Here is a 22761-nt window from a genome sequence, read left to right on the forward strand (position 1 = left end):
CAGTGCCAGAAGGCTGAACCAGTCTGCTACTAAAGTCATCCTCCACGTTTTTCACTTCTGCCCGGGATAACACTGTTGTGATCCGAGGCACCATTGCTGCAGAGGCTGGGTTCCCGTGGGTCCTGAGCTACCCTCCATCCTTTCTGATGAATGAAATCGGCACGAAGCAAGGGGAAGGCGGGAGTCAGTGGGGGAGGAGGGGTCTGGATAAACAAGCCTCTTTCACAAACCCCAAACACAAGATCTATTCATCCTCAGTGGCCTCACACACTCTGGCAATAGGAAAGTGGTGCTGGGAAAGAGACGGCCATAAGCAGGACAAGTCCAGGGAGGCAAGGGGGAGGGGGAGGGGAGATGCTCCCCCTACTGAGAGACAGCTGGTCAGTTGTCCCAAGGCCAGCATTAGCTTTTCTGTATGACCTTTTGGGTGCTACTCTGAACACACATACACACCACTATAAGAAGTAACTCATTTGATGGCTTAATCTTCCTACAAGACTGCTTGTATTCTTTTTTTTTTTATTAGAGAAATGAAAAATCCGTGCATATTTTGATGAGCAAAAAATCCCTTGTGCCTTTATGAGCTGCGAGGCTGGTTTGAGGCAGGCATTTTAGTCCTTTTCAGATGGGATAACGATTAAAAATATAATACTTGCTGAACATCCTCGTGCATGGCAGTTACTGAATCTCTTCTTCCTCTTCTGCCAAAGCTAGACCTTTAGAAGAGTCCACTTCTAAGACTATATATGGCTCAGATTGTAGCTTTTATCATTTTAGTCAGTTAGTGCTAAGGTATGTCCATCCTTGTTTTCCTAAGCAAAGAGAGTACCAAAATGCAGGCATCAAGTCACATCTTAGCAGCTTGCTCAAAGTCCTCTATTTATTACAGCCAAGAGGGGATTGTTTGTGTCCTGCAGAACCATGGCAGCAGACTTTCCCATGTGCAAGAGTTTATGTATAACAAGGTCTTCAAAGGAAAACGAAAAAGTTTGGGGAACATTAACAGGACAATGCCCGAAAAAGAAATGTGTCATTAAGCATTCTGGGCTTGTTTGGTCAATGCTGAAACAGTGTAAATGGCAACACCTCCACAAAGAAAAGAGCTTACCAGAGTCTCTTACTGTAAGCGAAGTCTGTGATTTCGGAATCTCTCTATTTGCCAAGACACTGTAATAACCTCAATAGCTTTCCCAAATTAATATGTTCCAGAAATACGGAAGTATACGATGAAGTACCACTTTCCAGCCATCATAGCAACTAAATTTGTTGAAAGTTACGGTCAACCACATCTGGAATACATCATATTGGGAAAATTAATAGTGGTCCCATAAAGCCCCCCCTGTTTCTCATAACAATTCTATAAAATAGATTCATCTGAAGAATAGTGGCCAGCCTAAAGGTAGCTAGATAGCTACAAAGCTGAATAAGAGTTTGAACTTGATTCTTTTCCAGTGTTTATACTGTACTGTACAGAGCAGACTTTCAAATCTTCTATATTACTCCCATATCTATATGGAGGACTAGAATCATCATTAAAAACGGTATAACCATCAAGAAGATGTGCAGAGAGGAATCATGCCAGGGTGGATCGTGTGCCTAAAAGGAGTTACATTTCTTGTGGGGTCACTCTTAGTAGTTTTGAGTTCTCAACATATCTCCTAACAGGGAACATGCCTGAGCCAGGGTGGGTCAGGCTGTATGTTAAGGAACCACTGAGGCTTGCCCCATCAGGTCATCCTATTCTTTTTCTTTTCTTGGTTTCAGGTTTTCAGCTTTGCACCATGCAGCCTTGGTTGGAAGCCTGGAGCTTATCTCCCTGCTGCTGGAGGCACAAGCCATTGTGGATATTAAGGACACAAATGGTAAGGCATTTGCCTATTCTGACTTCTCCCCATGCATGATCAAAAAGGAGAAAGATTGTCTCAAATGTTCTCTGTAGCTGGAGCCAATGTGGGGGAATCACTCTCATCTCACTAATGAAAAGTGTCATTTGCGAACAACATTGCTTCCAGGGAAGTGATATTTTGAGTAATATTTTGGAACAAGAACAGAAGATTGCTGTACCCCATCTTTTGCCCCAGTACAGATTGTCTGCTTATTGGACCAGCCCTAACTCATGGTTAAGATCCAAAGATCTAGTAAAGATAGTCCACAACTTAGAACCGTTCATTTAGCAACCCTTCAAAGGTATATCAGTGTTTAAAAAAAGGGACCAGTTCTCACACTTACCACTGTTGTAGCATCCCCACAGTCATGTGATCAAAATTTGCATGCTTGTATTTACAATAGTTGCAGTGTCCCAGGATCACATGATCATCATTTGCGACCTTCCCAGCTAGTTTCCGACAAGCACGTCAATGGGGGAAGTTGGATTCAATTAACAACTGTAGTGATTTGCTTAACATCTCTGGCAAAAAGAAAAGGTCATCAAATTGGACCCAACTCACTTAACCGCCTTGCTTAGCAACAGAAATTCTGACTCCAATTATGCTTTTAAGTCAAGGACTACCTGTATGGTGTTTTTTTTTAAAGTTTAATTTCTTATATCTACATTCCCCAGATGGGCCTCTATAGTTTCCACATTAGGTGGCTTATCTCTGTCTTTTCCTTTCTGATATTTGTCTCTACAGGAATGCGCCCTTTACACTATGCTGCCTGGCAAGGGAAGGTGGAGCCAGTGCGCCTCCTGCTACGGGCATCTGCTTCAGTCAATATGGCATCATTGGATGGACAAGTCCCACTGCACCTGTCTGCCCAGTATGGCCACTATGAAGTGGTAAGTGAGGAATTATGATGGAGGAAGCAAAAGATAAAAGAGGTTCTCGTAACTCTGTGTGATAAGTCAAACCCTCATTCTAAAATTATGTATGGAAAAGCAAATTTGCTGATGTACTTCTGTAAAGACAAACAACACATGATTTCTTATGCATCTTATACAATACTATCCTGAAATAAAACATCAATTGTGTATAATCAACTGGTTCTCTGAGGAAATAAAAACTAAAATACAATTCAATCACCCCACTTCCCGTAAAGCATATTCTACCAGATGAAGAATATGTGTGTGTGTGTGTGTGTGCATGTGTGTGTACACACACACACGCACACAAGTTCAAACCTCACTGATGAAAAAATTCTAAGTTTGTCTTTTCAAAAATAAATCCAAAACATTTTGTCCTCTTAACCTCGTATTTCTTGTATATTCATATGACACCCCCCCTCAAGTGAAAATTGCATAGCAAAGTTATTATAGTGCTTTGGTATAAAACATCCTTCTAAATAGTAGAATGAAAGTAAACTGCAATCAGTGCCAAGATAGCATTTATACAGATTTTGTCAGGAAACAAAAAGGAAGAAAGATGATAAAAAACATTTGGTCTCATAGGTAGCATAGTTTTGCAAGGCAATGCATTCTGAAATAAATTCAGCGGAGTTGTATATATTTTGCTCTGGTGAAAAAAAAATTATACATGCCATCACTATCATCCAAAAAATTCCCTGCGTTGGTTATTTATAACATTAAAGCTTTTCTAGGAATAGCTCCAAAGTTCTGTCATATTTCTCTTGGTTTTCAAGCTCTCATCAGGACTTGCACTGCACACAAATGAGAACAAGCATTTTATTTACAATTTTTTAAAGATAGAATCAGAGATTATTTGCATACCAAGCATTATACTTAGAACTCTTACGAGCTTGTGAATTTAGAAAACACATCCTTTCTCCTTGTCCAGTGGGAAAACTTTCCAGTGATTTTCACTGTCTGAATCGAACACAGTGTTGAGAGGGTGAGAATACAAATAAAAGTCCCTGAGAGGATGTTTACTTTCCACCAGATTGATTTAGAGAAGAATTTTAAAGTGGCTAAAAAAGACTAGAGAACTTTCTGAGTTTCTTGGTCTGAGATTTAACTAGGAGGAGCTGGAAAAGCAAATTACAGGCCCATTATGATCCATATATAGCTGTGTTTTATTGTCAGTTCCAAATAAGGCTTTTCCTGTATAAAGGCTTTGAATATGCATCACAGGGAAATGAGTTGTGTCACTGGGAAATATGCTGTCACTTTCTCCAGATTCACTGACTTCCTTTCATGTTCTTACATGTTTGCCTGCAGTCAGAGATGTTGCTTCAGCACCAATCCAACCCGTGTCTTATAAATAAGGCTAAGAAAACCCCCTTGGACTTGGCTTGTGAGTTTGGGAGGCTGAAGGTAAGCAGAATCACCCTTGTATTACAAAGCAAACAAGTCAGAAAAAAGATTACCCCTTCATATCCACTGCCTATTGAAAAGCATTCTGGTGCACGAAAAGCAGTCAAGCATACCATATAATTCCATCCTGTTCTGTCTTGTCCTGTCCCGTGAAGCTTCTTAAGCTAGCCTTAAATCAACTATCGTACATTGTTTTCCTTATCGCACTGAGTTTCAACCCTTGCCCTATAGTTTTCTGTGGTAACCAAGTGTATGTCAATACACTAAAGCAGTGTTTCTCAACCTTTGCAACTTTAAGATATATGGACTTCACCTTCCAGAATTCTTGCTGGCTGGAAAATTCTGAGAGTTGAAGTCAGCATATCTTCAAAGTTGCTGAGGTTGAAAAACTTTGGGCAGGCAGCAGTTTGGGTCAGGCCTTGCTATGACTAGTGGGACATAATACAGCATCCTTCCCCCGGATGTCTTTTTCCACTACAGTTCCAAAGCAATCAGTGTTTTCTCTTGAGAGTTCCCACACAAAACCACAAATGCCTGGAGCCTAATAATCCTCTCAGGCTATGAAGTCAGAAGCAAAGCCAGCTGGGATAGAAGGCCAAGCATTCCATCCTGACCCAATTGGGAGCTGGCTATAGATTCCTGGCTCCCATATTTAGGACAGGTGCAGAAGCTTCTTGGAATTCCTGGGGATGGGAAGTTTCCTCCAAGCTAAAGAAAAGAACAGGAAATATAAATAAACCCTAAGTTGGGGTGGGGTGGGGGAACATTAATCTAAGGGATCGCACCAAAGAAACTGAGGGAGTGGCATATTGTTTTCATGATTAATCAGGAAGTGTTTTGAACATCAGCTTTAGTAACATAAATACAGAATAAATACCATGATGAACCTGACATAAAATAATATACTCAAGATCTCTGCACATGAACTACAATTTGTGATGGTGTTGTAGGGATTACTTCTAGCCAAAGACAGGTCAAAACCAAACTTGAAGTTGAAATCATTTCTCATTTAGTAAACTGCTCTAAGCATAACCTTTAGCTTGGCTTGTGTTTTCATGATACTCTACCCATGGGTAGCCCAGATTTGCTAATTAACCCAGTTTCCTGGATTTGTAGAACATGCCAAACTATAAATACATTTGAGTTCCTCAATATAGTGAGATATAAACCAAACTCTAATCAGTGTTAAAAACTAATCCACCTCGCATGAAAACTGCATCCTTGCGGAAGCATTTTTGGGTAGGAGCATCTTCTATAAGGATTACAGGACCTGTGGTTGAAGGGCTGAAGGACATGGGCAGGTGGAGTCTAGAAAAAGAGAACCGAGTGGCTGATAATAACAGAGTTGGATGACCCAGTTCCTAAAAGGCTTTAAAGAATTTGGCCTCTTTAAGGACTTGGAAGCAAAGCAGATGTACAACACTTTCTTTCTCAGGGCTGCTGGAATGGGAGGAATGGCTGCTCCGAAGCACTTGCCTTCCTTGGAGGTCAGAAGGGCAGAAGCTATCTCTTTATTTGAATTATGGTCACATTAAAAATAACCATTAAAAAAAGGACTAGAAAACCCAGGCTGTGTTGGGTCATCATTTCAAAAATATTTCGTTATCTAAATAGAAAAAACAGAATGATCATGAGTGGGGCGAAACAGTTTGGAGCAAGAGTAATCTTAGAAAGAAAGGATACAATATAAATACATTTGTAATTGTTGTAAGGAAGGTAGGAAACCACATTGTTATATCTTTTTTTCTTTATTGCCTTTTTTTCTTTCATTTCTTTTTTATTAATTTATAATTTTTCCTTTACTTTTCTTTACATCCTTTTTTTTAAAAAATATGCATTGTTTTTACTTCATTAAAAATCATTTAATAAAAATTGATTGGAAAATATAAATATGGAAACAATACAAGAAACCAAGAGGAGGAAAAAAGATGGGAAAACTGGCAGATCCCCAGAATGTATCCCCCCTACCGCCAAATATTCAACAAGAGACTCTGGAGTGCCATCAGAGTGCAGAGCAACCAGATCTCAAATTGGGAAGGAATAGATGGCCTTGTCAATGAATTATCATTGGCCAGATAGGCTGTCTATTGTATTTTATTCATTGTATCATTCCATGTTCATTTTAGGTAGCCCAGTTGCTTCTAAACAGCCATATGTGTGTGGCTTTACTTGAGGGACAATTCAAAGACACAAGTGACCCCAACTACACTACACCTCTACACCTGGCAGCCAAGAATGGGCACAAGGAGATTATCAGGTAATTTTCTAAACATTTCCGAGAGGGGGAAAACGGGAGTGAAATCCAGCAGGTTCTGGAGAACTGGTAGCAGAAATTTTGAGTAGTTCGGAGAACCAGCAAATACCACCTCTGACTGGCCCCAGAGTGGGGTAGGAATGGAGATTTTGCAATATCCTTCCCCTGCCACCCCCACCAAGCCACGCCCACAGAACCTGTAGGGAAAAATTTTGAATTTCACCCTTGGGGGAAAGGCAGTAGTCTTAACAGAATAGTATGCTGTTGGTCATTATTTAGGGGAAGGGAGGTGGCAGCAAATCATGTTTTAGCAAAATATATCTGCCAATAGAGGGCACCGTTCCTTTCTCCAGTATCCTTAAAAGAATGCTGTATTGTGATGTTGCATTGTTCCAAAGGGCTAATAAAATACTGTAGAGGCTAAAGAGCTGGGAGGACTATCAATGTGTTTCCAATTCCTAAATCTTATCCTAAACAGTTCTCTTTTTGCAGCTCTGCACTCTGGCCAATGAAAGTACTAAGTAATTTTGTGTACTTACAGTTTACACTTACCTTTTCAAATTGTAATTTATTCCTAGTAACCTCAATCTGGGCTGGTTTTGAACTGTGCCAATTCTCTCTGTCATATAGTCTAGACTATAGCAATTAAGTGTATTTTGGATTTTTCAGTTGTAGCAACCACTGAGTTACCATCATTCAAGTCTGAGCCTAACTATGGCATAAATTAAAACATATTACTGTATGGCATACACATCCATTGTATATTTTTCTTGTAGTTCAAAGGCTTCCTCCAAATTGAATTTCTTGAATTCATCTGTGATCTCCTGTTTTCATCCAGACCCCCAGCTGGCTCAGAGCAGAGAGCAGGGTTTTGTTAACACTTCCTAGATTGACCTAAAATCAGGCTGATCATTTTTTAGTCTGCTGGTGCTCATTGTTTATTTATTTTCGATCCACCCAGACAACTCCTGAAAGCTGGAATTGAGATCAACAGGCAGACAAAAACAGGCACTGCCTTGCATGAAGCGGCATTGTATGGCAAGACAGAAGTGGTGCGCCTACTGTTGCAGGTGAGATAAAGAAGCAGTTTGCACACAACAAGTACACCATAAAGCTGGGTTAGTGATGACCATGAGCAGATAGGCATAAGACGCTCTCCTGAATAAACCAACACAGCATCTGGCAAATCGTATGAAGTACAATTCTTCCTCATGCGGATAAATCCTTTGTGCATATACCAGCTTACATATATAACTCCATTTCCTACAGCTGCTGTATGAATGTACATATTCTGGGGTTTGGGACCAGTGAGAGAAAAAAATAATTGCCAATAATAGGGAACTTTTTAAAAAGTTCTGAAGTGTCAGAATCAATATCTAACCACTGTTATCTAAGCAATACTGGACATTGTCTAGTCAAGGTTATCTAACCAATACATACTCTTGGGTTTAGTTAAGTCAGTGATGAAACTATGAGGGCTAGATCAGAACACAGTTCCCTACCAGTTGGTATCTGTAGCTCAGGGTTGAACTATTAGGTCCTTAGTGTACTATGAGCTTGTCTTTTTACTTGCAGATATTTTATTACCTGACTAGATAATATCAACCATGCACTGATGTCATTACCTACTTGGGTAATGAAATGTCTGCCAGCAAAACAAGCTCAAAGAGCACCAAGGACTCCACAGTTCCCTACCTCAAGAAAAAAAAAATTCTCTATCTTGCAGAGACTCTCTTTCTATAGTCTTTTTAATCTTCCTCCTCAATCCATTTAATCTTTTCTCTGTTAGGGGGGCATTGATGTCAACATTCGCAACACCTACAACCAGACAGCCTTGGATATTGTGAACCAGTTCACCACTTCACATGCCAGTAAGGACATCAAGCAGCTCCTACGAGGTGAGCAAGCTGAAAAACTAATCCCCACAGATCCTGAAGGGAGAGGGTCGTCTGCTGCAATCTAAATGGCCAGCATGAAAGGACTTGGGTTGGAAGTCTCTTGGTGAGAGTGGGAGTAATGAAGACATGAGGGTTTTTCAACCCCGCTGCTGACTCTGAATCTTAAGCTAAGTAAGAAAGTTGAGGGTGGAAAGAGTATGCTGGTTGCTTGAAGAGTTTGCCAGCTGTGGGAAACAGGAGAAATTACCTGTTTTGTAAGTAACAGTATCATCTTCCCGTTCCTTGACATGTTTTTATCCATTTCTGCTTCCTCTGTTTCCTTCTTTCTCTCTCTCTCTCTCTATTTATCACCTGTCATCAGAGGCATCAGGAATCCTGAAGGTCCGTGCTTTAAAGGATTTCTGGAATCTCCACGATCCAACAGCTCTTAACATCCGTGCTGGGGATGTCATCACGGTGAGAAATTGATGGAAGTCATGTAAGATCTTACATGGCTAATAGCTATCACTCTCCCCTGAAGTGTTCCCTCATCACTTTGTTATGTGTCTTATTTTTTTCATGGAGGGGCTTCACTATTATTAAGAACAAATGCAGCTTTGACTTGTCCTAAAAAATGGGGAGAAGTATTATTATATTTGGATCTCAGTTGGCAGTGTGTTTAGATGCCAACAAGGGGCTTTTAAGAAGAATGTACAAAAAGAAAGGTTCATTAAATAATAGACTTCGTAGTGTAGCATTTTGTGTGTGGCACAACTTTTGCAGAGGTACAAATGACAAATCTCAGTTTTAGGTGCAAGTATAAAATTCATGTAACAAGCTTACCTTCCAGTTTTTTTTAAAGGAAATGTTTAGCCTTTAGATCAAAACACAAGTGACTAATCCTAATAAAGCATTTCTTTAGTTTTTATTCCACCTTATTCTATTTTTATTTACTATTTCTTTTAAGTGTTAAGAATGCATGAATGATCTAAAAATAAAATAAAAGAATCTCACACACACACGTTACTTCATTTTAATTCTTACAACTTTCCTACAGTTCTAGACCACTATACAGGTAGTCCTCGACTTACGAACACAATTGAGCCCAAAATTTCTATTGCTAAGTGAGACAGTTATTAAGTGAGTTTTGCCCCATTTTATGATCTTTCTTGCCACAGTTGTTAAATGAATCACTGCAGTCGTTAAGTTAGTAACACAGATGTTAAGTGAATCTGGCTTCCTCATTGACTTTGCTTGTCAAAAGGTCGCAAAAGGGGATCACATAACCCTGAGACACTGCCACTGTCCTAAATATGAGTCGGTTGCCAAGCGTTGATCATGTGATCATGGGAATGCTGTAATGGTCATAAGTTTGAAAAACAATCATAAGTCACCTTTTTCAGTGCTGTTGTAACTTTGAATGGTCACTAAATGAACCGTTGTAAGTAGAGGACTACCTGCACTTACTCCCATTTTATAAGTGGAGACAAACAGGGAAATGGTTAGCAAGTTCATAGCAAAGGTTAGCTTTGAACAACATAGATTCATGCTTATATCCATCAGATAGCACAGGCACTATGCAACATGCCAGCTCTTAGAAAATCCAGTTTACAGGAGCAGGAAATTAAGACTTAATGACCCTTTTGGCCTTTTCAACCTGCTGATGTGAATTCTTTTCTTTTGTTTGGCCAGGTCCTGGAGCAGCATGCAGATGGACGGTGGAAGGGCCATATCCATGATGCTCAGAAAGGCACTGACCGAGTTGGCTATTTTCCTCCATCCATTGTAGAAGTAATCAGCAAGCGGACAGGTTGGCCCAGGTTTATAAAGGGAAAGTTTCATGAGAGTCCAATGATGTGATTGGTGGGTGGAGGAAAAAGCTGGAGACATTTGTGATTCCGTGTTCCAGGACATCCCTTTTACCCTATTTTTTTCATGGGTTCGTCAACTCCTTTGTTTTTTTTTTAAGAAAATCTCATAGCCTCCTATTCCAATCATAGTTACTCATGGCAATACCTGCTGTGCCTTTAGTTGCTAATTGAAAGCTATAGTTATTCAGGACAAGTTCAGCATACACTTTATATGAAACTCACCCTCCTTCCCTTCCTTCCAACCTCCATCTCTTACCACCTTTTCAATATGAAAAGGCTCATTAATGCCTTCAACAGAGTCACTTCATGTGAGATCAGTGATCATATAAGTTTAATACATACATACATACATACATACATACATACATTCATACATACATACATAATAAAATGATAGAGAACTTGATGTCTTCCAGATATTTAAGACTTCAATTTACTGTATTTCCATGAAACCCTACAAAGCTTATATTGTTAGTCATTTTGCTTCATATATTCCACTTGTACTTGTCCTGTATTTTTCATCCCTTTTACTTTTTTTAACATTGAGAGTCCAATAAAATAAGAAAGTTGAAATAGTTGCACAACAGTTTGGGACTGATAAAAGACACCCATCAAAATCTCCCAAACAATGGAATATGGCATTATCCAGAGATAAATACAAACTTATCATTTATCAAAAGGAAACTTGCAGAGATGCAAATACAATCTTAAAGGTAATTTAGCTATTTGCCTCATCCACTCATGTTGTTTTAGACTGGTTGCAAATATCTAATTATCTTCAATCTAAAGATGGATGTTATTGATGTCCAATGTTTATGAATACCTAGTGAAGTAAAATACTCATATTTTAAACTTGTTCCATGTTCTTAAGAAATTAAAGTTTGGAGACAATTATTAAAAAAATAAATGATATAAATTCTATTATTGTATTATTGCTTCTAATAGAAAAAATGGTTGGAGGTTTTAAATGCAAAACCCTGCAAAATCTCTTATTTTTGTGAGGGGTGCACAGGTTTGTAGGAGAGGTATGGCAAGTGTTGGAGTAGGTGTGAGACACTGTGTGAAAGGTGGTGAGGATTGGGGAGGGTGCACAAAAGTGCAGCATGGGTCAGGGAGAGTATAGAAGGGGTATGCAAGAGACACAGGGCAGGAAGGGTGTGATGCAGGCTGCTAAGAGTGGATAGGGGGACGGCATGCACCAGAAAGGATGTGTGGGGGTGTAGATCAGAGAATGTATGTGGGAGTGCAGTACAGATCAAGAAGGGTGCCCAAGAACTGTACAGGATGGGGAGGATATGCAGGGGTTTGGGGACAGGTTATGGGGGGGGTGCAGTTGGGATCAGGGTGGGTATGTGAACATGGGTTAGGGAGTATGCACAAGAGGCATGGTGCATGTCAAGGAGGGTACACAGGGATGGGGATGGGCCAGGAAAGGTATGTGGGATGCAACATGGGTTGGGGAGGGTGCGTGAAGGCATGGCACAAATCCGGAAAGGTGTACAGATTGTATGAGTGGCTGGTACAGAGACAGGAGCCAGAGGAAGATGCACAAGTGGGGGAGATTTACCTCAACAACTTGCAACCTTTCCTGCTGGTTTCCCCACTGACTGTCTGGGGAAGTCAGCAGGGAAGGTTGCAAATGACAATCATGTGATGGCAGGGCACTGCAACCAATCATAAGTGCAAACCATTTGCCTAGTGCCCAGATCACGATCACATGACCACAGGAGTGCTGAGATGGCCGCAATTCCGAGGACCTGTCATAACCACCATTCATTCAGCAGCACTGTAATCTTGCAGTCGCTGAACAAATGGCCATAGGTCAAGGGCTACCTGTACAAGGATCCTGATTCGGTTAATATCCATTATATGGTGCTGAAACAATTTGTTAAAGAAGCATTCTGGAAATGCTAGGTAATGAATAAATAATCCACTTTAAACCTTTAGACGAACATATGTATTCCATGAGTACCAAAGTTGCCCTCTTAAACAGCCCCTTGGTCCATGCGGTGTAGTCCTGCACAATGTGTCCCACTGGGAAAAATCAGCCATGCAGACACCCAGTCCACTGCCTTACCTTTACATGCGCTCTGTTCTGACATGCATGTTTTGTCTCTACATGCAGGCCTGACTCTTTCCCGCATGGTGTCCACACATCAGTGCCAGAGCCATGTAAAGGGACTGCAGGTTACCACAGCCACCCCTCCTGGTGGGCTACAACTACATACCGACGCCTCTCCGCCACAGGCACCCCTCAGCCTCCCTACAGGTTGGGGCCACCTCACCCTGACTAGGACTGTTCCAGCACCTGAGAGCCCAGGTCAGGGGTATAGTTGAGCTGGGCTGGGCAAGCCTTCCTAGCAGTCGGGCTGCCTGATTGCAGCATAGGAGAGCACAGTCCAGGGAGAAAAGCAGCAAGGAGAAGGGAGATGTCTGGTTCATGATATTTATCACTGGAGTATTTAGCTTTGGAGACATGTCCTCACTCACGCATACCCACTTGTTCTTGACTGATGTACGTGTGCATGCATAGCACTGTTGGGGCCTCGTTCTTGCCTATGCCTTTGTTCAAAAGATGGATAATGTATGCCTTTGTGCTCCAAATACTGCTGAATGCTACCTTAGCCAATGGCAAGAGTTGCTGAGGGTTGCAGTTCAGCAACCATTGCAGGAATACATTGTGCCCATTCTTGCACTACAACACTATGCTGCTACATTTGTAGTAGACATCTGTGGACACTTCCAACCCTATCTGGTAACCCCACTAAAGGTACATTTATTTGCTTCTTCTTCCTTTTATTTTTAAGGGCAGTTTTACTTCTCAGGGCAGAATTCTGATGGCTATGCCAGCCACGTCTACCACACACATCTAATAGAGTGACACACTTTTCTCTCTTTCCATCTGCACGTGCAAGTTTGGCATTCCCTCAAATTCAGCAGAGCCAAGCATGTTTGCTCTACTTACCTGCTTGTTCATTATTCCATCTTCCCTCAAATAACCTGGTATGGTGGATTTAGAGTCAAAATCGGAATAAGTGGAGGCTGATGTAAGGAAAGTGTCACATAGCTAAAGTCCTTCATTGCTTGCCGACTAATCTCTCCCTGAAAACTGGGGCTTCTAATTCTAATTAGAAACTGGGGTTTTAATTTTGTGCTCCGTGACAAAGCTTGCAGGGCTGTGAAACTGTCTGCTATCAATTGCTTTCTTTCACCTAACATTTTCTTTCTTATGGAAGAAAACCCTCCGTTTCCTCTCCGCAAAATGCCATTTGAAATGTCTCCCCTCCTGTCCAGCAGGTGATAGAAACAGTGTGGGCAGCGAAGGCAGTATTGGCAGTATCCGAAGTGCTGGTAGCGGTCAAAGTACTGAGGGTACCAATGGACAATTCATGGGAATCCTCATTGAGAATGTGAAGGTAAGGAAATAGTATTTTTTTGTGCAAAAGCATGAGAATCTTTTGTTCTGTGATCTTCAGCTCATATTCACACAAAACCAGGGCTTATCTGGCTGAAGTTGATTTCAAAGTGATAAATTCATCAGATTCACAAGCAGAAAGCATCCAACACAGCAGCAGCATAACAGAATTCAAAGACATGTGAAGCCACATGTCTCGTTCCATTTGGAACGAGCTCCCCCCGGAGATACGGAGGATCCCAGATCTGCGCACTTTCCGCCGCGCCCTCAAAACATTTTTATTCCAGCAGGCTGGTCTAACCTCCCTTTTTAATTGTTTTAAAATTGGTTTTATAATTGGGGTGTTTTAAATTTGGCCAATGTATTTAATGTATTTTAAAGTGTTTTTAATGTTTGTATTATGTATATTTTACTTTCTGGCTGTTCACCACCCTGAGTCCTTCGGGAGTAGGGCGGTATATAAATTTAATTATAAATAAATAAAAAATAAATAAAGGAAAGGCCTTGACTACTTTAAGAATGGAATTCATGGTAATCTTCATTGCCATATTTGCCAAATTTCCAGCAACCTTTTATGGAATGATTATATGCCATCAGGAGAGCCAGTTTGGTGTAATGATTAAGGCGCCATGCTAAAAACCAGGAGGCCGTGAATTCTAGTCCTTAGGCAGAAAGCCAGCTGAGGGACCCTTGGTCCGGTGACTCTCTCAGCACAGGATCCATTCTTGAATGCTTCTTCCTGGTCCTGGTCCTGATATTAGCAGGCCTCTGGGGACCAGACCATGACATTGTGATGTACTTCCACTCAGGTGATATTGCCTTTAAGCCATTCTCGTTTTAAGGAGCTTATATCTCACTTGGAAGCCCCAAGTGAGATATAAGCTGCTTAAAACTCACTTGGATGCTGAAATTCATGATTTGCTAATGGGTGAATAGCAAGATGGTTATGACTAAAAAGAAATCAATTGTGAGAGATAATGTGCTTTTTATGGCCAAGCTAGGTGAGATGTAGGAGTATTTTCTCATTTAACAAAAGATTGAGCTGCAGTTTTCTTTAAGATCTTTGTCAGGCATAAGAGCTCTGAATTTGATTTAAGCACTGTTGAGTGACAGAGATGATTGTAGTTCTTTCCCTAGAGGCTATATTTCTGTTCAGGTTCCAGGTCCTCCACAATTAAATTATTCCCCACTATGGGGAATATAATAATACTTGGTACTATGTTTCTTCTCATCTTCAGATAGCAATTGCTTGGAAAGTCCAAGAGTTATAATCTGAATATTTCAGAAGGCAGCTGGTTGGGGAAGGATATTCTTTATTATTTAGAGATGTAATGGGGTGTTCTCTGGCAGCCATTTAAAAGGACAGGGGCACTGTCTCTGACAAAATTCCCAAGAAATAACCATACGGTCCCTTTACATAAAGCAGTGCTGTGTTTTGTTCTGATGTAACAAACTGGGTATGAGGAGACAGCAGTCTTCGTCTTTGGGGATGAATTGACGATGGTTTGCATTCCCATTCCCTTTCTTTTCCCACCTGGGCTTTGAAAATGATATAGAACTTCCATAGATCAGTGTTGCTGATCTGCAGGGGGGAAGTTAAAAGAACAGCCAATTCATTGCCCAATTGTAAGTATGCTTTTGCTGATGCTATATGCAAAATCTTTTGAGTATGAGAAAAAAAATCCTATGTTTGGGAAAGTGATGACTGAGGGCTCTCTTCACTCTTGTGTCTGCAGCCACTTTTGCCTGGTGGGGAGGATCTGCAGCAACATGTCCTGAGTTCAAATTCTCACAATGGTCAAACCAGCTCCTTGGGTAAGTGGAGATGTGTTGTCATCTTGAGACAAGAGGAATAGATGTCACAGAGGTGGAAAGGGGAAACAGAGCCTCTTTCCTAATAGCAACAAATACAAGCTTTGCACGAGGTGAATGTTCAGCTGGGTTGGCATGCTTGAATGGCGGGGAGGCTGTGCTATTAATTTCTGAACAGAGTAGCAGAGTTATTGGAGGTCCAACCCCCTGCTCAGGCAGGAAACCCTATACCATTTCAGACAAATAGTTGTCCAATCTCTTCTTAAAAACTTCCAGTGTTGGAGTATTTACAACTTCTGGAGGAAAGTCATTCCACTGATTAATTGTTCTAACTGTCAGGAAATTTCTCCTTAGTTCTAGGTTGATTCTCTCCTTGGATTTGTTTCCATCCTTTGTTTCTTGTCCTGCCTTCAGGTGCTTTGGAAAATATGTCTACTACATAGACTTAGAGCAGAGCTCTTGTTATTTGCCCCGCAGTGTCAAATGCTGCTTTTATACAACAGCTTTTCCCAGCTTGATAACCTCTAAATGAGTTGGATTACAACTCCCAGATTTCCCATTGGCCATATTGGCTAGAAACTATGACAGGAGAAACCCCACACTTCTGAAAGGTATGGTGCAGAAGGCTGCTCCAGATGTTCATGAAAATCTATGCCTGAATGTCTTTGGTATGAGCAATGGAAAATTGAAATTCAAGAGCATGTGAGAATTGACTTTAAAACAATACATTGTTTAAAATGAAATTGAGTATACTGTTCGATTGTACTCCCCTATTCCCCCAAGAAGCTGCTGGTAGCTTTTGAGAAAAGATGGGTTTTTAAATTAAAAATCTACAGGACAGAAATGTAAATAAAATGTACATTCCCTATTTGTGAATTCCATGGGTGTAAATGCAGAAAGTGCCATCATCACAGTGAAAGGATTTTTAATTCTCTTCCATGCCCTATTCCAGGGGTCTCCAACCTTGGCAACTTTAAGACTTGTGGACTTCAACTCCCATGCCCTATTCAAACAAACAAATGTTATGTAGCAACGGGCCTTTTTGTGTGACTGTGTCCTGCGTTGATTCTTCCAAGGCTCCGTGGCCTGCTCTGATTTTTGCTTTGATTCTTTGCAGGGACACAAATGCATCAGAATTTCTCCAATGACAGGATCTTCTCCCACCAATATCTACGCCCAGAGCAGCTCCTGGAAGGGAAGGTATTGTCATTTCTTTGTTCAAAGAACAGACAACCTTTAGAAATGTTGATATCAGATGTTCCTCAAGATTCCTTAAAAATCATTTGGTGCCACTTCTTGCCTGGAATTGGAAAATGGACAGAAGAATTGAAAGGATGCAGGGGAGTAATATGGTAGTGCAAGGTAGAGGAACAACAAATGCAATGCTAGGGCTGCAAGTACTGTATGTTAAGACTACTGTGTGTTTCATCTTTTCTGGAATTGTGTTGGCAAAGAGGCATGCTGTATTAGTGATCTAATTGGTCTAGAAACCTTCCCTGGCAAGGTCTCTTTTTATGGTATTGCTATCAGACTAGATGAAGATGAAACTGAAATACTTTGGCCACTTAATGAGAAGGAAGGACTCACTAGAAAAGAGTTTAATGCTGGGAACAATTGAGGGCAAAAGAAGGAGGGGACGACAGAGAATGAGGTGGCTGGATGGAGTCACTGAAGCAGTCGGCGTGAGCTTAAATAGTCTCCAGGGGATGGTAGAGGACAGGAAGGCCTGGAGGAAAGTTGTTCATGGGGTTGCGATGGGTCAGACACGACTTTGCAACAAACAACAACAACATCAGAATACAGCAAGTAGAATGCCTAGGGCAGCAGGTGTTTCTATGGCTACTATAAAGAGTTGTACAATGGCAGAGATCGTTCTTTCCAAGAAAACGTTGCTAATAACATTTATATTGAGTGCAGTGGTAAACAAAGGAATTACATAATAAAATTACTCCTTAGATTTGCTAAGATCTTTCCAAGAAACCATATTATTAATAGCTGGAAATAAATCAGTAAATTTGAAACTATTAAATTGCACTTTCTGTACTCTGGTCTTGATTTGGAAAGTGCACTTGAAGACCATTTACAAGGACTTTCCAAAGAATAACAATTAGTTCATATCTTTTCACTTTATCAAGAGACATTTTATTACATCCATTAAATAAGTGCATGCCAAGCATGCCGATGAATGGCAAAGCTGAGGTTAAGTCCAAACTGGCACGAGTGCTGACAATCTGCTATTTTCAAATAGACGCCCCACCCAGAGTTTAATGAGTGGCCCATCACTCAGAAAAAGTGGGGCTTAAATTACAGCCAAAATAGGTAACCTAATGTCCTCTTGTGTTTTCAACTAAAACTCCCATCATCCTTACCCATTTGGAGATAGGTGACCTGATGCCCTGCTGCTTGATTGTTCTTGTTGGTTTTTTTAAAATACAGTTGCTCAAGCACACTATTAATATTTTGGTAAAATAACCAAAGGACAATAGGGATGTAAGGATCATTGTGGTCTTTTCCAAAAGGGACTTTTCTTTCTTTCTTTCTTTTTTGCAGGATGCTGCAGCCATTTATAATTGGCTAAGCGAATTCCAGCTGGAGTGTTATACAGCCAATTTCCTGAATGCAGGTTATGATGTGCCAACAATCAGCCGCATGACTCCAGAGGTAAAAAAAAAGAAAAAATAGAGGACCAGGCAAAGGTGGGAAAGTGGCTTTTAGTTTCTCCATGCAATTATCATTTGGGGTGTGTAAGAACCTGTCCATTTTCCCAAAAGAGACACTGCTGTACACACGTTGCATAGATGCTTAGCTGTCCATTGTAGATTATATTAAATGTATTTGGTTTGTGGTAGATATGTACCTGGGCTCTTTGTTCCAGGATCTCACAGCAATTGGGGTAACCAAACCAGGCCACAGGAAGAAAATTTCAACAGAGATTGGACAGCTCAGTATTGCTGAATGGCTCCCAAATTATATTCCTGTGAGTATGGCAACTACCAAGATCTATAAGAAACCTGTGATCAACTATATCCTATCTGAAAGCATACACTCCCAGACCCAAAAAAACGCTATAGAGTGTCTATGAGGCTTATTGTAATCTAATCATTATTTCATGCCACCATATCGTTAACCACCTTCTGCATAAAATGAGGTTGCATCTATAACATTCTTCTATTCCCATTCCTTTCCCCTGAGTGCTGCATCCTTTTCATGGAGATAACATAGAGTATTTGCAAATGCAAACCCAATAAGCTGCTCTCTACTTTACCAGGGCTATCATTTGCTCACTCTGATAAATTGATGGTTTGAGTGAATGTTTTGAGCTATATATAAAGATGGTGGCATTTTGAAGATTGCTTTTTTTTTTTTTTTTGCTTGTCCTGCTTAATTCATATCCATGGAAGATACCCTTTATGGTGCCTTCAGTGAGCATAAAAAATGGCAAGGGAATGCGGGCACTATAACCCCAAACCTGATCTGACATATGTATCTTCTAGGATCCATTCAGTTTCCTAACTCTCCCAAGTTGCATAGGCTTGGAGTGAAACGAGGAGATTTCTAATCAAACTCAGTGCAATTGTATTATTTTCTAGGATGACTTGATGGAATGGTTGAGTGCTATTGGTTTACCACAGTACCACAAAAAGTTGGTGAGCAACGGTTATGACTCCATCAACATTGTGACCGATCTGACTTGGGAGGATTTGCAAGAGATTGGCATCAACAAACTTGGTGAGAAGAAGTCAAAAGCCAGAGGCAAAACCACCAGGGCTTTGGGAATTTCTGGTCGTATGTAACTAACAAGACTGTTCCTGTAAGGGTGGGGAAATTGGATCCATAACATAATATTTACTGCACCTCATCCTGATTGTGTTTCAGTGATTCATCTCTCAGAACTTTTGAATTGACTTGGAATGGAAAATCTAGCCAGTCTGTATTGTTGGCTATCCATTAGAAGAGTATCATGGTGACTGTGGTACTTACAGGCAAGGATAAGAACCTCAGAAAATTTATTAGCAATTAGAAATAGCAATAGCTCTTAGACTTATATACTGCTCCATAGTACTTTACAGCACTCTCTGAGCAGTTTACACACATCAGCATATCACCCCCAACAATCTGGGTCCTCATTTTACTGACCTCGGAATGATGGAAGGCTTGAGTCAAGCTTGAACTGGTCAGGATCAAAGTCCTGGCTGTGGGCAGAGTTAGCCTGCAATACTGCATTCTAACCACTGCGCCACCAGGGCTCCCAGCTTTTGGTAACTAACTTGGCATGAAGGGAATTAAAATCTACAATATCCAGATGATGTCAGTTTGCTTGCTTTTGGCCTAAAGTGAATCCAAGAAGGATAGTCATAAATAGTTAATCACCAACTAAGATTAATGCAGCACCTCACAAAAGCTTTTACACTCCAAAGCCTATTTGATTTAAACTTACTCCTGATATTCCATGGAATCCTAAGAAAAGTATTTCCTTATTCAAATAAATTGGCAGTTTCCCCAAATTTTGTTGGCTGGCTCCAATTCTCTTTATGATATGTAGCCGTGAGAGAACATTGGACCTAGAACAGGATGCAGTCTTCATTTTTGCACAGTGACAGACTCAACAAAGCTTGCCAAGGATAGTCCCAAAAAGGAGACGGACTCCTAGACTGTATCCACAGAGTTGTCTTCTGTGCAGTGTAACTTTGTAGCTGAGAGATGGATGCAGCAAGAGCAGGAAACATTGCAAATCTTTGTTAGGCACAGTGGTATCCTAACTTCTCATGGACAGTGGCTGTCTCTTGTTTTAACAGAGCAGAATCTTGTGGTATCTTAAGGAAAATATTTGGAGTAATAGGTTACATGGTTGGTTGTGAAACACTTTGCACCTACATATACAGTACGTTCTTCCTTTTGCCTCGAGGTATTACTGGGGAGAGAGGCTTTAATCTGCCCCCTTCTAGCAATGAGGGATTGTGGTTCATTGCCATTATCCCAGCAACTCTGCTTAAGAATCAGGAAACTTTCATTCCTGTCATTGGACCACATGGGGCAACTCATGGGCAGCTGTGACAGCGCTAAAGGGATGGGATGGTGTAATTGGACATCAACAATTGGAAGCATCAAAGCAAATTCCACATTTTGATCAGCACCTCAGGCAGCAATTATTTTGTTAGTTAGCTAATTTCTTTAGCACTCTTCCTCCTGGAGGAGCTGGAAGTAATTTGCAAGAAAATAAGCTTAGATTTCATAACATCCCAATCCTTAAAATTGATCCATACAAAAAATTTAAAATGTCACCTAATCAGTACAGAGCATCAATTGTGAAGGTCACACACACATGGACCAGCACAAAAATGCTTAGGTGTTTATTCCCTCAAGGGCTGATTGTCGTGCTTATAGGAAAGCTTCCTGTCCATTCTTCCTTCTATCAGAGCAGCCATGGTTCATCTTTTCTACTTTGGTCTAGGTAGGAACCTGCCTTCTCCCGTTTCATAGAAGCCAAGCTCCAGGCATGTCTCAAAACTGTTACAACTAGTCCAGTGGATCTTAAACTTTCTTCTCTCATGATCTTTTCCCACTTTTAAAAATGATGGAGGACCCCAAAAGAGCTTTTGTTTGTATGGATTATATTCATTGATATTTCCCATATTAAAAATTAAAATCGATGCATTCACTATCACTAATGATTGCTTGATGGGATTTTAATATTAATTTTCAACATAGGCTGGCAAATAATTTTGATTTCATGAATCTTTGAGAGGGGCCTGGGGGGTGCAGGGGTCTTAGGACTACACTTTAAGAAACACCGATCTAAACCATCTTTTTAACAAGAACAGGGTGCAGTGCCTCCATGGAACACGATACCATAGCATTTAACCATTCCTGGAAAGGTTTCTTCCCCGCCTTCTGTCATGGCCTGATTTGATGAGTTAGGCAGCTCAGCCACCCCATCAACCTTTGGCTGGCTCCTTACCAAAGCCATATTTTACAACGAGGAAGAAAAAGAATAGAGGAAAAAGCTTGCCCCTATTCTTTGGAGGCAGGAATTAGTGTAATTTTTGGCACTGCACCAAATTCCCAGAGTAATTGAATCCTGTTTTCAATGAAGACAGCCTTGCTTGTCCATGAGCATAAGCATAACCTAAATATGCCAACTGGCTTCATCCCCAAACAGCCAAATGTATACGTAATTGGGTGTACATGACAAATAGCTGTTGATGAGATCCCTTTTAAAAACAAATGACCCACCTTTGACCCACCTAAAACAGTTGCTCCAGTTTCACCCTTCCCACTGTTTCACTCAGCTTCCCCCACTGGCTTATACAGAATGTCAAGAACTGTAGCCCCATTCTGTAGTCATGAATTTTTTTTTAAAAAAAAAAGAATGCCATAGGCCTACTCACATAACATGCTTAACTGGGTTATAGGAGTAGGGAAAATGGCTTAGTTTACTCTGCCAATTAATCCTAGAGATTTAATTCCATTAATGTAACTCTTTCTAGTTAGAGGTACTGCATTGCCTGCATAATTGTTGAAATCCCTTCAGAATAGGGCCTCTCTAGTTCTGGTTTTCACATGCCCATCGTTGCACTGAGGCCAAGAATGAAATGAAACAGAAGATGGCCACGCACATTATTTTTCCCACTCTGGCCCAAGAATATTATTACTGTTGTTGTTTTAATTGTTATTTAAAAAAAGGGGGGGGCAGAGACAAATGCAGGAGGACCGAAGAGATAAAAGGCAAAGTAGAGTTATTGTAGTGATTGAGGTGGCATATAAATGGATAAATAAAAGCTAACCCATTCGATCCAAGTTGTATACTGCTGGTATTCAGCAATGAATGAATGAGCAGTGGAGGTGACTGCTGGATCATTTGTCTTGTGTAAATGCACTTAATACTCTCAGGCACTAAAGAAAAGACTCTTTAAAGCAGGGGTCTCCAACCTTGGCAACTTTAAGACTTGTGGACTTCAACTCCCAGAATTCCTCAACCAGCAAAGCTGGGAGTTGAAGTCCACAAGTCTTAAAGTTGCCAAGCTTGGAGACCCCTGCTTTAAACAGATGATGCAGAAAAAAGAGGTCTTATTTTACTGGCTGCTCAGCTAAAATGGCTTCTTCCAGGATGGTCTGCTTACAGAGGACCTTTTGGACTTCAGAAAAGAAGAGCCTTGAGCTTAGTGAATGCTGCAGACAGCTCACTAAGCTTTCAGGCAACGAGAGGGGGTTATATATTGAACAGTAAAGTCTTTTAGGGTTCAATGCATTAACTGCACAGCCAGGTATTAATTTTGGTTGCTCATAAAAAAACTAAACAGCGCTAAATCGGGAAATCCCAAAGT

At 40.7% G+C, this 22761-nt stretch overlaps 1 protein-coding gene across 1 annotated transcript in view; it reads left to right on the plus strand.

The window, feature by feature from the left end:
* Positions 1–22761, plus strand: part of CASKIN2 (CASK interacting protein 2) — a 109106-nt gene that overhangs the window by 77111 nt on the left and 9234 nt on the right. The window contains exons 4-18 of the mRNA XM_070937568.1: positions 1765–1862; positions 2631–2776; positions 4112–4207; positions 6334–6464; positions 7423–7531; positions 8251–8359; positions 8721–8815; positions 10031–10148; positions 12335–12529; positions 13507–13625; positions 15361–15439; positions 16554–16636; positions 17987–18097; positions 18312–18413; positions 19027–19165. Of these exons, the coding sequence (XP_070793669.1) occupies positions 1765–1862; positions 2631–2776; positions 4112–4207; positions 6334–6464; positions 7423–7531; positions 8251–8359; positions 8721–8815; positions 10031–10148; positions 12335–12529; positions 13507–13625; positions 15361–15439; positions 16554–16636; positions 17987–18097; positions 18312–18413; positions 19027–19165 (1730 nt within the window). The remainder of the gene's footprint in view (positions 1–1764; positions 1863–2630; positions 2777–4111; positions 4208–6333; positions 6465–7422; positions 7532–8250; positions 8360–8720; positions 8816–10030; positions 10149–12334; positions 12530–13506; positions 13626–15360; positions 15440–16553; positions 16637–17986; positions 18098–18311; positions 18414–19026; positions 19166–22761) is intronic.

The sequence above is a fragment of the Pituophis catenifer genome, unplaced genomic scaffold, assembly GCF_029215685.1.
Source record: "Pituophis catenifer annectens isolate HBS135680 unplaced genomic scaffold, rPitCat1.0.hap2 SCAF_2, whole genome shotgun sequence".
In the NCBI taxonomy this organism is placed as follows: domain Eukaryota; kingdom Metazoa; phylum Chordata; class Lepidosauria; order Squamata; family Colubridae; genus Pituophis; species Pituophis catenifer.